The sequence below is a fragment of the Lepidochelys olivacea genome (assembly GCF_965140295.1).
Source record: "Lepidochelys olivacea isolate rLepOli2 genome assembly, chromosome: 10".
In the NCBI taxonomy this organism is placed as follows: Eukaryota; Metazoa; Chordata; order Testudines; family Cheloniidae; genus Lepidochelys; species Lepidochelys olivacea.
Window position 1 is genome coordinate 79,369,513 of NC_140420.1, and position 14,412 is coordinate 79,383,924.

Here is a 14,412-nt window from a genome sequence, read left to right on the forward strand (position 1 = left end):
GTTATGACTGTCCAGCTCAATAATTCACCTCCCAGGAAACAGATGGCCATGCTAAGGCTTAACATACCTTATGTAAAACATACCATTTCCTTGCTGATGCCAGGGAAAAAGTGAAACCCACCAAAGTGCAGAAATTCTCACTGAAGTCTCCCCACTTGGCCCCTTTTTAGCATGGAGGGTGACTCCAAAATTGCCTCCTGCGCTGTGCTGCATTATTGGTGCAAAAAAGGGTAGGATAACCATAACAATCCAGGCACAGAATCTCACACAAGAATCCCTTGCAGGAAAAAAACAACCACCTAGGTTCTGTACATCTCATGGATTGCTGCAAGATGGAATGATAAATTCCATGAAATACTCAAGAAAAATACTAAATTATACATATTTCAAATATAACAAAGGCAACTGTGCTTGTTTGTATACTAGAGGCAAGTTCTTACCCATTGCAAGCTTTTGCAGGGTAGTGCCCATCTCTGCAATATGTTTTGTCCAAATATGTAGCACCATGTTAAGCTCTGATCGCACCCACCTGTAAGCAGGGTTGGTCTTGTTCATTATGCAGCTGGGTAAACCCCCAAGGAATAAAGAAGTCCCTTTAAGCGTTCATGAGCGGTCATGGTTCCTTCTGAGCTGGTGCTGAACAAATGACCCAGCAGGGTCCTTACTGCTCTTCCATTACAGATTAAGCTCTCAGCAGTGTACGTGACACTGAATCTTCTCACACGGGTGACCTTTCATTATAATATATAGCACTGGGGCACCTGCATAAGCTTGGGGGGGGGGGCTCTAAAGTTTTCATTAAATTATAAAATAGGGTTGATCTAGCAGAAGCCTTTACTTACACACTTTTTTTGAAAGCCCAAATCTTAGCAATTATAAACCCATATTGCAAGCACCAGTAGTTTCCATCTTGTATTTGTGGTAAAGGGTGCAGAATTATTGTCTATAGCATCTTATTACAATTACTTACATCTAGCTGTTTAAACCTGATGAATTTCCAGCGTTGAATAGCGTAGGGAGTGGGGTTTGGCAAATAAGAGGCGTATGTGTGGCTTTGGTTAACAAGATTTTTTTTTTGGACATTTGAATTGCAAGTATTGAAAGTCTCAGTTTAGCAGTTCACTATACTGCCATGGAGAGAGCTTAATTCTGTAGCTGCTTCTGCTGCACAATTTAGCTTGTAATTTACTGATTAGCATTAATACATATGATAGACTAGGCCCTGCCACTGCAGTGTACACCACATGGATGGACTACAGTGAACCAGCTGAAGTCTATGGAGCTCCCTGTGAGTACAGCTGTGTACAATAATTAAGGCTACACTTGTGTCACGGAATCCGGGATTTCCAGGGACCATGACATTTTCTGCTTCCGCCCCTGGGGCCGTGGGTCTGGAGCTGGCAGCCAGCAACGGGTGACAGCCTCCTCAGGGGTCCCTCAGGCTTCCAGCAACAGAGGACAGCCTGGCATGTGCAGGGGAGAGAGGAGGAGCCCCACAGGTCCCAGTCCCAGCCACCATGGTAGCAGGCAAAACCATGGAGCTGCAGCAGCAAAAGTCACAGACAGGTCACGGCTTCCGTGAGTTTTTGTTTATTGCCTGTCACCTGTCCATGACAAAATCTTAGCCTTGACAGTCATGTCTGTTGCAGGATCGCAGCCTCAGCTTACTGCAGGAAAAGCGTAAAGGGACCTGACAGTTGCACCTTGTTTGAAATAGCTCTTACAGCTCTATGTGAGCTGGGTCAGCCTTTGACAGCACCATTATGATGCTCCAGTCTGCTCACGCATGTTCAACTTATGGGCAAGTAAGAGTTGCCAGAGCAATTGATGAAAAGGTACTTACCTGGTACTTAGTTTGCTTTCAAGCTAGGGTGTGACTAGCCCCTGGCTTAGGAATTATTCTCTGATTTACTTCATTTTGGATTTGAGATTCACTCATTCTCAGAACTGTTGAAATCAACTTTTCTATCTTACTTGCCTGACATTGGCTTGAATGTTCTCGGAGTTGTTTGGGTAGGCAAATGTAGGCCCTTCGGTAACCAGTCCTGTGGTACAGAGAAAGTTCATGCCTCCAACATGTTCAGGCTGGAAATGAGTACGTTTGAGAAGGGCACATTGAGAGAAACTCCATTTATTTTGTACAAGGTATAGTACCTTAGCACAGTGAACAAATCTATTACAAATCTGTCTTGCTTTAAAAAAGTATTGCCATTTCAATGTCTATTTTCTAAAGTAATGCTAATGTACAAGAATGTATTTTTACCCCTTCTGTTAAACTCTGTGCACCTCCTTTCATTTGGTTTGGAAATCCAGCTTTGAAAAAATCAAGCATATCGCTGCTCTCCGAAGTCCCATCTCATACTGTACAGAAACACAACACATACATTGTTTAGGCTTGCCGCTTACACTGCTTGTGCTAGATGTATGGTAAGTCTCTAACAAGAGCCTAACTGCCTTTTTATTGAGATTTCTGAGGTAAGTCTTTCTATATGCTAAGTAAAATATATCCTTACCTGGCCCTACAAAATAATGTCTAATTACATCTTGAATAAGGCTTTTCTGCAAAATTACTATTGCTGATCACTCATCTGCCCCCATGCACCCATGCAGCATTCATGTAAATATCTATGTATTCCTTGCAACATGAAGATCAGCTTCTTTTTAACCCTGTGGGGAAAGAGCTCTCTGGAGTTAGTTCAGCCGTCTGAACTGCAGAAGTTGCCAGCTGCATAACGGGTTTCAGAAAGTGTGCCCACCGATGCCCACGAAAGATTCCAGCTTTCCAAAGATTCCTGGCTGTGTTGCCAGGGCTTCTCCCCACCCCTTGACAAGAGTATTTAGTGCGTTACTGGATTGACAGTAGTGAAGCCCAAAGAAATACAGCACAGGCTCGGTCAGCATCAATGCAGGCTTCTTTGCACTGCCCTGGCACTAGGCCTCGATCCCAGCGCTGAGCAGGTCGTTCAGTCTCCTCAGCACGTTCAGCTCCTGGCGAGTACCATCAAGGGTTCAGACTGCAATGGGCTTCTCCATATGACACTAAACTCCTGTCTACCAGGAACTATGCTGGCCCCCGGACCAGTTCATTTCACGTAGGTTTGTCATCCACTCACAATGACTCCCAGCTGGAGCCGGATTCAAACCGGTGATCTAGAGGTGAAAAGGCTCTGAATTTTACTACGAGGCCCTTAGGCCGCTATTTCCTGCATTAGTATTTTTTACTAATCAATTCATGCTTTAACAAACTGATCACAGTTGCTTTTCTTTCTCTTATAGTTCCATCAGAACAGCAAAAATGCAACAGACTTTTTTATATTTAAGATGCAATCAATTTGCTACTCCCGCGTTTGCCTAATGAAATTACATACTTAGCATCATACTACTTCATGCTCAAGAGCTACAAGAAACTGCTTAATAGCAAGTATTGTATTTTCTATGTCAAGAAGGACTACAAAAAATAATCCGGGAGGCTTATTCCAAAGCAAACCTTATTCCAAGGCAAACCTCATGGTAATTATTCCACAAACAGCTGTTTAAGAAGGAAATCTGGTCACAGCTCAGTTTAATGACATTTCAGGTAGACTCAGCGATGGATAAAGTTGTATGACATGGTAATGCCGATGAAATTAAAGGGTTTATTATAAATGGCATGCAATTAATTTAGCTATAATGCAATGGCTTGTAAAGATGGTCTAGAAACCCCATGATGGCTTAGAAAGCATTGGTTTGGGTGCAGAACAGAAACAGGGCTAGATTTTTGACACATTGGCAGTGGAACGGCTTCTCAGCTGCGGTGAATCTGCATAGCGCCATCGAAGTCACTGAAGCTATGTGCCAATTTAGAGCAGTTGACAGTCTGGGCCACTGTATCGAATAAAGTAGCAGCTGTATAAGGCCAAATAAAATACCACCAACAATCAAAGGCTTCCATAGGTTGTTAAAAATGTATCCCTAAGCATCTGACTGCCAGATGCTGGGCCTGGACGACAGGGGATGGATCACTCGATGATTGCCCTGTTCTGTTCATTCCCTCTGGGGCACCTGGCATTGGCCACTGTCGGAAGACAGGATACTGGGCTAGATGGACCACTGGTCTGGCCTGGCCCGGCCCAGCATGGCTATTGTTATATATGTTGGGCATGAGACACACTGTTCAGATGAGCTCTATGGTTAAAGATCACTGGAGACTTATGAAGATTTACATTGCTTAGAATGAGCATGAGGCATTGAGAATAACCACAGACGGTGTATACATAATAGTCCTCTACTAAAATCTCTTGGCAGCCACTAGAAACAGGAAATTACAAAACTAATTTACCACGAATAAAATTGACATGTACACAGAATGGATATGACGACAGCATGACCCAAGGATTACAAATTCAGTCTTTCCTGTTTTTTGTGTGTGTATCCTTTTCCACGATGCGTATGTAAAATATATTCCAGCATCTTTTTAGACATCTTGTTTCTAACAGTAAAGGTCTCTTTATGTGGATGGTAGAAATGTACATCTGTAGCTGTAAGTACTTACAATTGGGGGGCGGGTGGGTTGCTTTTAGTTTACAGTTAATAGAACACAGTCTGTAGAGTCTTTGACTGGACTTCCTTGAGTAATTGTTCCAGTCAGATGGAGATGATGGTTCTTTATTTTTCTGTGATCAGTATAAAAACATCTTTTTCAATATCATGCAGCAGTAGTTGGCCCGAACGAATGTTCTGTTAGGTTAGGTTCCTTGTATAATACTATTTCAAGTCACGGCAGCATATTGCAAAACCAAAAAGGATTGTCTTCGTTTCTTTCATTTAGTCAAAGAGAATGTTCGCAGCACATTGCGACAGCGAAGCGTATCCCTTTAAGACTGCTTGTCCCAAGATGCCCCATGGGTAGGGCTGTGTCTTACAGGGAGAAGGTCATAATGACTAGGAATGTGGCTGTTCCTAGGCAGGTCATATGGATTCTGGTTGTAATTAACACTACGACCACGGGCTTCTTGGACCACACTGACAGTGGGCTCTGAAGATACAATGAAAAATGGGTTACAATGGCTAGCAGGCTGCTAGAGCTGATAGTCAAGAGTTTTACATGCTCACGTTAACACATGCGTACAGGCAAATCCTTTCCCAACGCTTTCTGCTACTCCGGATTTAGTTCCAAGGGCACGGCAAAGAACACTTTCAAACGATCTGCCATTTCTTTTTTAATCTTGCAATTGGGATTTGAAACTCAAAACAGTTTAAAAACAAGCAAGCACACAGAAGGATTGTGTTCCTCTTTGATCCCAAACTTGGGACCCTAGATAGGAAAATCAGCACCGTCCCTGTCCCATAAAGCACAGCTGTCTCTTGATTCTGCCAAAACCCAATGACCTCTGCTCCTAATGTAAAACTCAAGAGAGAAAAATGCTAAAACTAATTTTGCTCCTGTTGAACTACTGAGCTTCCTTGGTTATCTAGGACACTTACCAACTTCATATATATTTTTATTAGTCTTTGATGAGGTTGGCATTTCTGAGTAGGGTGAATCCCTGTGAATGGGTGATTTCATTTCCACATAACTGCTCTCCGAGTGTTTACATGTCAAGATGGGTGGATCCTTAATGGTGGCGTATGGGTTTTCGCTGCTGTTCAGAGAGCAGGTGCTTGAACTACACACAGATTCTTTCATATACTCTGCAAAACAAGAACAGAGCAGATTTCTTAGAAAGGGCAGATAGACGGGAATGGCTGCAACCCAACCTCTGCAGAGCGGGGGAAGAACTTTAACCGTTGAGGCATCTAGTACAAAAATCCAACACTTATGCTTTGGGCACATCCAGAGCATGACCTCTGTAAATCATCCCTTTATCCAAACTCATCCACAATCCATCTCCTCAACATTTAGTAGGAAAACCGTACTTGGTACCAAGGCCATTCCTGTGAACGGGTCTAACTGCCCTTCATTACACTATTTGGCAACATCATTTAATTTCAGATGGCAACTTTCCCCAGCCCTCCATAACCCTCAAGGACCTAAGTGCTAACGTCATCCTTTCTTGATATGCACTGACCCAGGGAAGCATGCACAGGTTTGCTCTGAGCCAGCTTTGAAAGTAGTCATTTCTGTCGGTGCTTGGTATTCTAGACAAGCTACAGGGTTAGCGTCCTGAGCTGCAGTCAACATCAAATGTCGTATGTTTGAAAATTAATTTTTCCAGCAGCCTAGAACTGCATCAATCAAAGTGGTTAGTGGTTCTCTGTCAGATGTAATTTCAGGGGCTATCCAGCACTGGAAGGATTAGATTTCTTCTTCATGTTCCCTTCTGATGATAAAAATTCTGTAGGGGAGACCCCTGCTCTCAGAGAAATTCTTCAGGCTCTGCAGTGGGATGAAGCCCATCTTATGTCTCTTGGGTTTTTTTGATGCTGTAAACACTGATCGTTCCCTTCCCCCAATAAGAAATAAATACATCAGACTGTAACACAGGCAAAATTATAGGAGGAGAGAAAGGTTGGCATGAGATAAGGAAGCCGCCAAGAACTACCCAGTCCTGAAACTGGCCTGAGAATTTCAGCCGTGTACAAACAGTAGTGCCAGTCGTGCTATTTAAAAAGAATAAAAAAAGAAAGAATAAAGAAGTCTTAACAGTGACTTTCAATAACGTGCCATTGCTGCTGTGTGCAGTCCGGCTGCTGTGCATTTTCAGTAATTTAGAACTAGAGCGATGCAATGAAAGGCGAGGCATTTTCTTGTGCTGGTTTACAGTACAAAGGCAGATCCTGGTATCTATGAAACACGCCCGGTGCAACGGTGGGACTTGCAAAATATCTGAATTCCCAGTTGCCCCCGCTGTCTAGTATGGGAGACAAAAAGAGAAATTCAGGTTAAGAAATAAACAGACAACAAAGACATCTCTTCCCCTTTAAAAATATTTCTCTGCTGCTATTTGTTTCCACTACTATGAGACACTTTGTCATTTGATGATGACCTGTTCTGTTTGTTTCCTCTGAAGCACCTGGCATTGGCCACTGTCAGAAGACAGGATACTGGGCTAGATGGACCTTTGGTCTGACCCAGTATCGTATGTTCCCTTTAATCTGTTGTGTAACCATCTCCATATAAACTTTGGGGATGCCGTGCCAGGAGTTCGTGCGTATGCAGAGTCGAGTACAGCCCCCACCTGTGGGATAATGCTGTTGGGATAATACATGAACCAAAAAGCATCCCCTGATCCTGTGAGGTGCTGAAAGCTCTTGACTCCTACTCAAGGGGATGAGGGCACCTGGTATCTTGTAGGATCAGCTCCTCAGCTGAGGTCAGCAGGGAGCAAACTCAATCTCCTCTCTTCACGGACACAGTCTTGGTACACATCCTTGTGGGAAAGTTTGCTCACTGATTCAGTGCCTGATCCTACCTGCTGGTTGGGACACCTACCATTGCTTTTGTGTGTGTGTCTCTGCAATGTTCCAGGGCCCTGCTACACCTCCCCATCCCTTCCTGACAGCGTGGTACCATCAGGACAAGGGCCCAGATCTTCAAAGGTATTTAGGCACCTAACTGAAATCAGTGCAAGTTCGGTTTCTAAATACCTTTGAGGATCTGAGGCAATGTGTCTTCCCCTCCACCCTGGCTGCCTGCTCCTCCCATACAGCTCTTTGGACCAGAGGGATGCCCTCCCTTTGGAAAAGGCAACTCAACATACAGAGTCCCTTCCACATGGGGGTCTGGAGGAAGGGGGGGGCATTCATGCTGTCTGTACTTTCCTATTTCTATTCTGATGCTTGGCTTCGAACTCCAGAAGGAGATCTTCGATTGACAACAGAATTCTGGAACCCTCTCTATGCAGCATCTGTTTGACAAATATTTTGTCCTTCCCATTTCAACGAAGGTCTGTGACAGAGCAAAAACCACACATCAAAAATTAACGGCATCCCTATGCCAGCTAAACTGTGAATCTCACACAGGAGGAGTTGAGCAGAAGCCTATTAACTCATGCTCATGACCAGGCGACCCACAGAGCATTTCCAAACTTTGCAAGCCCCCAGGGCCTGATCCTGCAAACCCTTGCTCTTACAACCATCCCACTGGCTGTCATTAATTACTCGTGTGACTAAGCATTAGCAGGATTGATCTGTGTAGCAAGAAAGCTAACAGCAGGGCAAAAACAATTCCAGAATCCTGCATCACAAAATGCACATTCCTTCTTTTGACAACCACAGCTGATTTTTCAGTTATTTGCAACCCTTCACAGTGTCCAAGTAAACCTGCAAGAGTGCATTTTGTATGAGCACTGGACTCTGAGCAACAATGGACCTTCACCGTAACATTTGGTTCTTAAACCTCTGGTGAGAAGTCAAGCGGGATGAGACCAGCAGGGGAGTTTGGGGAGAACGAGCAGGCTAGCAGACTAGCAAGGAGAGACTTGGGGAGCTTAGCTCCACAGACCAGATCCACAAGGCGCATACACAGGGGATGAGAACACTGCAGGAACCTGGTACCAGTGCAGTGCATACAACAATCAAATTAAAGCTCTCTGACCATTACAAAACTACAGGTTTGGAAGGATATAAAACAAATCGATTCTGCTCTGTTACATCAATGGAAGTGTGGAGTGACCTCACTCACTACAAAAGTTACTCCAGATTTACACTGGTGTGAATGGGAACAGAATTTGGCCCTCTGACTTTAAGAGTCTGGTTCAGCATCCAGTGAAAACAGCAGGAAGCTTTCCAATCCCTTCAATGTGCAATGGATCAGACCCCAAAAGATCAAAACCTCCCATGCACCAGCTACTTCGAGTTTTGTCCCTTTCACACTGCATTTGAGTTAATAAAGGTCTGTCGTGCATTCCTGCCTAAAAAGCTGAGGGATGATACACAAAGAATACAGGAATCATGCAAAGAAATGGAAAGCCCTAGAATGAAAGGACCTGTGCTATAGCGTTAGGCCCAATTCTGCAGCCCTTACCAGGGCAAAACTCTCACTGACTTCAGTGGGAATTTTGTCTGAGTGAGGATTGAGGGGCCTGATCCTGTAAGATGCTGAGTGCTCTTGGCTTCAGTTGGTTTCACCTCAATGGGGGAGTGCTCAGCACTTCAGAGGGACAGTCCCTGACTAGGATTGCAGTATCAGGAACATTGTTTTTATTCCATTCTAGCAAAAGGAAGCCCCAGCTAGCGGTCAGCAAAAGACATCCTCTAGTGGCTCGTAAATATTCATAGCAAAGACTGTTCATTTGACACATTACCCTTCACAAGGAATTGATGGACAGACCTTAATAAAAATGGGCTATAAATTCTATGGAAACAGAAACTGTTTAATCAAGTAAAGTGAGAATGTAGCAAACCTACTTCCCTCGCCCTATTCATGCTGATGAATGGGTGTACACAGGAGACGAAAGGCAGGAATCAATGGGGCTCTGTAGCCTTAAGGATCAACAAGATCATCATAAAGGTCAAAGCAAGATGAAAAGATAACCAGCAGATTTCAAACTGCCCAAGAGTCCACTGGCTGGAGCTGCCCGAAGCCCCAGAACAGACCTGATCTGCACAGGTTTGGGGATTAAACTCTTGAAAAGTAGGTTCTGGCAGAACAATTTCACCTACAACTTTTAAAAACATTTATTTCTGTTCTGCCTGGAGCAAGTAAACAGCCGAACTAATCTGTGCTGTTTCTTATTTGAAAATGTGCACATTGGCTCTAACCCAGACCAAATTCCCACCTTACAGTGAACACGATTCAATCTGGCTCAGATATTTGTATCTCCCAAATGAGGGTTTACAAAGAACTGCTGTGAGAACCATAACTAAAGTGCAAGCAGGGCCTCAGAGCTGTGTAAATCAGAAGTAACTAGTGAAATCAATGGATTTATGCCATAAAGTATCAGAGAAGTGTCACTCACACCATATAGATTCATTTGGACCATTCTGTGTCCAAACGCCTTTAGCAGTGGGCATGGAGAAGCAGTATCCCAAAGGGATGATTCCTGCTGACATTAATGGGAGTTATGTGCCTAACTAAACAAAGAGACTTGACCCTTCACTCTGAACAGGATGTAATTTATAGAGCACAGCATGTATTTGGAAACATGTTGCACTTGGGAGCCATCATCAGCTAGGTATAATATGCGCTAGAGCTCAATGAGTTTTAACTCTAAGAGGATTGGAAAAGTCTGTGTTATTTTGTTAAGATGATTTGGGAGGAAAAAAACGTCTGACATGAGGTGCTAAATTTGTTACAAGACCCATTTAAAAATTTTAACTCAAATCAATTTACCAATTTTCATATAATTTGCAGAAAATTCATTCTGTGCTCAAAGAATTCGTGTTGGGTTTTTTTTTTGGGAGGGGGTGTTACTAAGAGCTGGTAAAAATAATTTCCTATCACACACACACAAAAAAAATCAAGATTTAAAAAATAAAATCACCCAGAATCAGAACAAACTGTCAAAATTTTCAACTTTTTTGTGTGAAATGAAATTCTGAAAAAAAAATGTTCATTTCAAATTAATCCGAATGTTTCTTTTTGATACATTTGGAATGTTTAATGTTTCATGATACATCAGAACGTTTCACGCCTTTTATTGAATTTTTATATTTATAAAATAAAGTAAATGTCAAAATTAAAATAATTTAGAAATGAAAAATCAAAACTTTTCATTCCAGAAGTGTTCAGGTTTTTCCCTAAATGAAATGCTGTCAAAACTGATATGATTTCATGAAAGATTTCAGTTTTGTTAAACCAATGGAAAACCGTTTTGACAAAAACATTCTGACCAACTCTAGGTATGCTGTATTTTTTATACAAAGTGGTTGAATCCTTGATTTAAGTGCAAAACTCAACCTTAACTATGGGATCATAACCAGCACTTCTATATTTTGCATTTATGTTCAATAAATATATTAAATAGGACACAAATAGAAATCAGAGGAATGTCTGCTCTTCATATTTTAATTCCCTGATGAATTAGGGTTGCTGATGAACAGAACTTCCATCCAAAGAGATCCAGTCTCTTTTGGTTCTTGTCATGTGGAGCAGACCTGGAGAAGTGTTGCCTGCACTGCACATTTACCGCATCCACGATTAGGGAGTTAGATGGAGGGTGCGTGAACAAGAAATCAGTGTCCTCAAGGGGGAATGTAATACTTTTTTATACATTAGTGGAATAGTAGCAGGTGTTTGCACATAATCTTAGCTGGATCCAGGAGCGCCTCATTGATGGGTAACGCCACCCGGGTGCACGTTGCTGACTGTATGATATCCAACAGCTTGTGTTGTGAATCCCTGACGTCTTCAAGTGGAAGTGAGGAGTGTCAGCTACCCTCTTTCTGAGGTCCTAATACTATTGAAAATCGTTGGCCCTGGAAGGTGGTGGAGGCATAACCACTTCATCTGCAGGATGAAATAGGTGTTTGAGGTGTGGCTTCTTATCTGCCCTGGCCTCTTGTTCCTCAAACATCTCCTGGAGAGGAGAGGACTGAACAATCGTAGTCTCCCTTTGAGATGGTATCGGTGGTCTGGAGAATTTTTGTCGGTAAGCAGCCCAAGTATGGGAGGGCCCATATGGGACTTGTGGTGGGATGAAGGGTTGGTTCCACAATTCTTGATGATGGTTGCAATCTTCCCTGTGACGGTCAAAGAACGGGTTCCTGACAGGATATGTTGGGGGACCCTGGACTGAAATAGAAGAGACTGATGAAGTTCCCTCCATTCTCTTCAACATGGTCCAGTGGAGGAGCCCCCATTGAAAAGGGTGGAGAGTCCTGCGGTACCAGGGAAATGGTAGCAGTCTGGAGACCGAGGTCTCAGTACCAAAAGGTGCTACGTACCCACGAGGAACAGGGATTCCAGCTCCTCCATTATGGCGGGTCCCTTGCACGTCTAAACTCTTGTGGTGCTGAGTGGGGAATCGGTACCAAGAGGGTAGCCAAGGATGCAGTAGCTGAAGATGACAGTACTGTCAATGGCGGGCATACCAATGCAGATGCCAGTCACGTCTGGTGCCACTGCTTGCTAGGTACTAAGGGTGCCAAACGGGTAGGTGCCAGTGGTGGTACTGGACTGGGACACTTATGCTTGCCTTCTTTGTCCCTGGTAGAGGGTACTGAAGCCATATTAGAGCCATCTCTCCCTTGAGCTCTGGGGCCTTCTGGCTCTACCAGGACCAGAGGAGGAGACTGCCGGCTCAGCGGTACTGGGCCGAGAGGTCAAGGCTTTGGAGGCTGTAGATTTCGCAGGGGGTCTGGGCTTTTGGGGAGCAGGCTCCTTCAAAGGAGAGTCCATGCTCCCGTTTTTGGGAGTCTTCTCAGAAGCTCCACTGGCCTGCCCTTCTGAGGGGAAGCCTGTGCCAAGGTGAAAGGGGAGCTGGATCTGTCCGATGACAGATGTACTGGCGGGGCGTGTCTCTCGTGTCTTGACTCAGACACTGGTCGAAGTGAGTGCTCCATCATGAACAGTCTGAGCGGAGTCTCCCTGTTCTTTCTTGCCCTAGACTTGTGGTCTAGGAGGAAATTCCACTTGTGGGAGACATGGGACCCCCCACAACAATGGACACCCTTAGAGCGGCCGACGCTCACGGGTACAGCCTCCCAGCAGAAGAGGCAGCATTTTACACCAGGAAGACAAGACTCCCCAAGAAGAGAGAGGGGAGGAAAAAAAAATCTGTCCTCTCACAACTGACACTTACTAACTATATAAGCGGCAAAGAGTCCTGTGGCACCTTATAGACTAACAGATGTATTGGAGCATAAGCTTTTGTGGGTGAAAACCCACTATGTCGGCCGCATGTCTGACTAGTTACTAACTATAATGCCTACTAACCACTGACTATACTAACTAATTTTAAACAACTATAAGAAGAATACAAAATAGCTGAGGTATGCTCCAGACAGGCATGCTAGGCGTGCATCTCAGGCCAATGTGGTAGAGGAGGAACTGAGGGCAATTCACCCGTGCACCTCTGTGTCATCTCAGTGTTTGGCACAAGGAGGCATAAGCGAGCTGAACAGGCACTGCCAGTGGAAAACTCTCCTATCAAGGGCTCGAAAGGTGCATGCGCACCTGAAGGGGAGCACCCATAGGCACACAACTCAAAGAAGAGTCTCTGCTTTCATCTAAAAAATATAGCAAGTTTCTAGCCCCTGCGGTCGCAAAGAAACGTTTGTAACGGTGACCCCTAAAGGCGCAAACACCAGCCGACGAATCGCAAGAACCAAACTCCGATTATTTCTTTAAGTCTCACAAATTTCTAAGCCAATCTCATTTTGGGGCCCAACTCATGATTTTTGAGCACTTGATGTTGGCAATACAGCTTTTGAGGCCTTCACTGCTCCGATGCATCTTCCACCCGTTTCCTCACTACGGGAAGCTGGCATCAGACCAGATACTGGGGACAGGATGACTCCAGGTCGGATAGCTCAGGGCACCTGGACTCTTTGAACCTGCATTACAGACAGAGTCACTGCCTTCCTAATGGAAGGACACAGGAAAGGGACTTCTCTCTCTCACCACAGGAAGCTGCATAGGGAGCTCTGAGACTCAAGCCCTGCACTGAAGGTTACATCATGTCTGCTCTAAGTAGCCAGCACAGAGGCAGCGGCCAGGGCTTTGAGTCCAAGTCCCTTTTGTGTTGGTGGAATTTGCAACTAGTAAATGAAACAGGTTGAATGTTTTGCTGCAGAGGTGCCACTGGAACCAAGCCTGGGTCTGTCCAGCCACAATCCAGCCACGCTTTTAACTGGCAAGGGCGGGCATATGAATCTCTGTGTGTGTGCAAAGCTGGCCTGTGCAAATCAGCTAAGTGTTTTGCCAGACTGAAATGTTCAAAGCCCAGAGTGGTTGATGGTGGCTTTCAAAAGCATGAATCACTCTTGTAAATGCTGAACATTGAAAGAAATTGGCGAGCAACAAGAAATGACTAAGAATAAAACCAGTCTGGCTACTGCTGAAAAATCAGAATGAATTCTTTGCTAGACCAGACGGAGCAACAATAAGAGCAGAGGTGTGGAAAGAACACCAATGGCTGGGGGAAAGGCAGAATTCATCCAATAATAAACAGCAGACTCCCTGGGCACTTGAACCTGAAGAAAGTGTCTGATGAGACAGGCCATGACAATTTCCATCCACCCACACCCAAAATACATACCCACGCAAAACACAGTTTAAGAGGATTGCAGACTTCACTGAGTTACTTATCATTAGAAGCCGTTTTAAAGCAGACTCAGAGCAAAACAAGAAGAAAGGGGATGAGATGGGAGAACGGGAATGCAGCCGTGTTCACAATACACCTAATTGTGCTAGCTTCCTCCTTTTTATGGTTGCTTCTGTCACCCGCTCTCTGCTGCCGAGCTGTACGTGACTCTCTGAACTCATCTGCCAAGAACGAAAAAATCATTTTAAAATGCAAAGCAGGTTTTCTCCAGAAACAATTGACATGG

General features: G+C 44.3%; 1 protein-coding gene across 1 annotated transcript in view; it reads right to left on the bottom strand.

The window, feature by feature from the left end:
* Nucleotides 1-2,135: 2,135 nt before the first annotated feature.
* The window catches only part of MEGF11 (multiple EGF like domains 11), a 382,058-nt gene continuing 369,781 nt past the window's right edge, over nucleotides 2,136-14,412 (bottom strand). The window contains exons 26-27 of the mRNA XM_084641366.1: nucleotides 5,464-5,670; nucleotides 2,136-5,014 (exon numbers count right to left, since the gene is read on the bottom strand). Coding sequence (XP_084497492.1) covers nucleotides 4,854-5,014; nucleotides 5,464-5,670 — 368 coding nt within the window. The 3' untranslated portion in view covers nucleotides 2,136-4,853. The remainder of the gene's footprint in view (nucleotides 5,015-5,463; nucleotides 5,671-14,412) is intronic.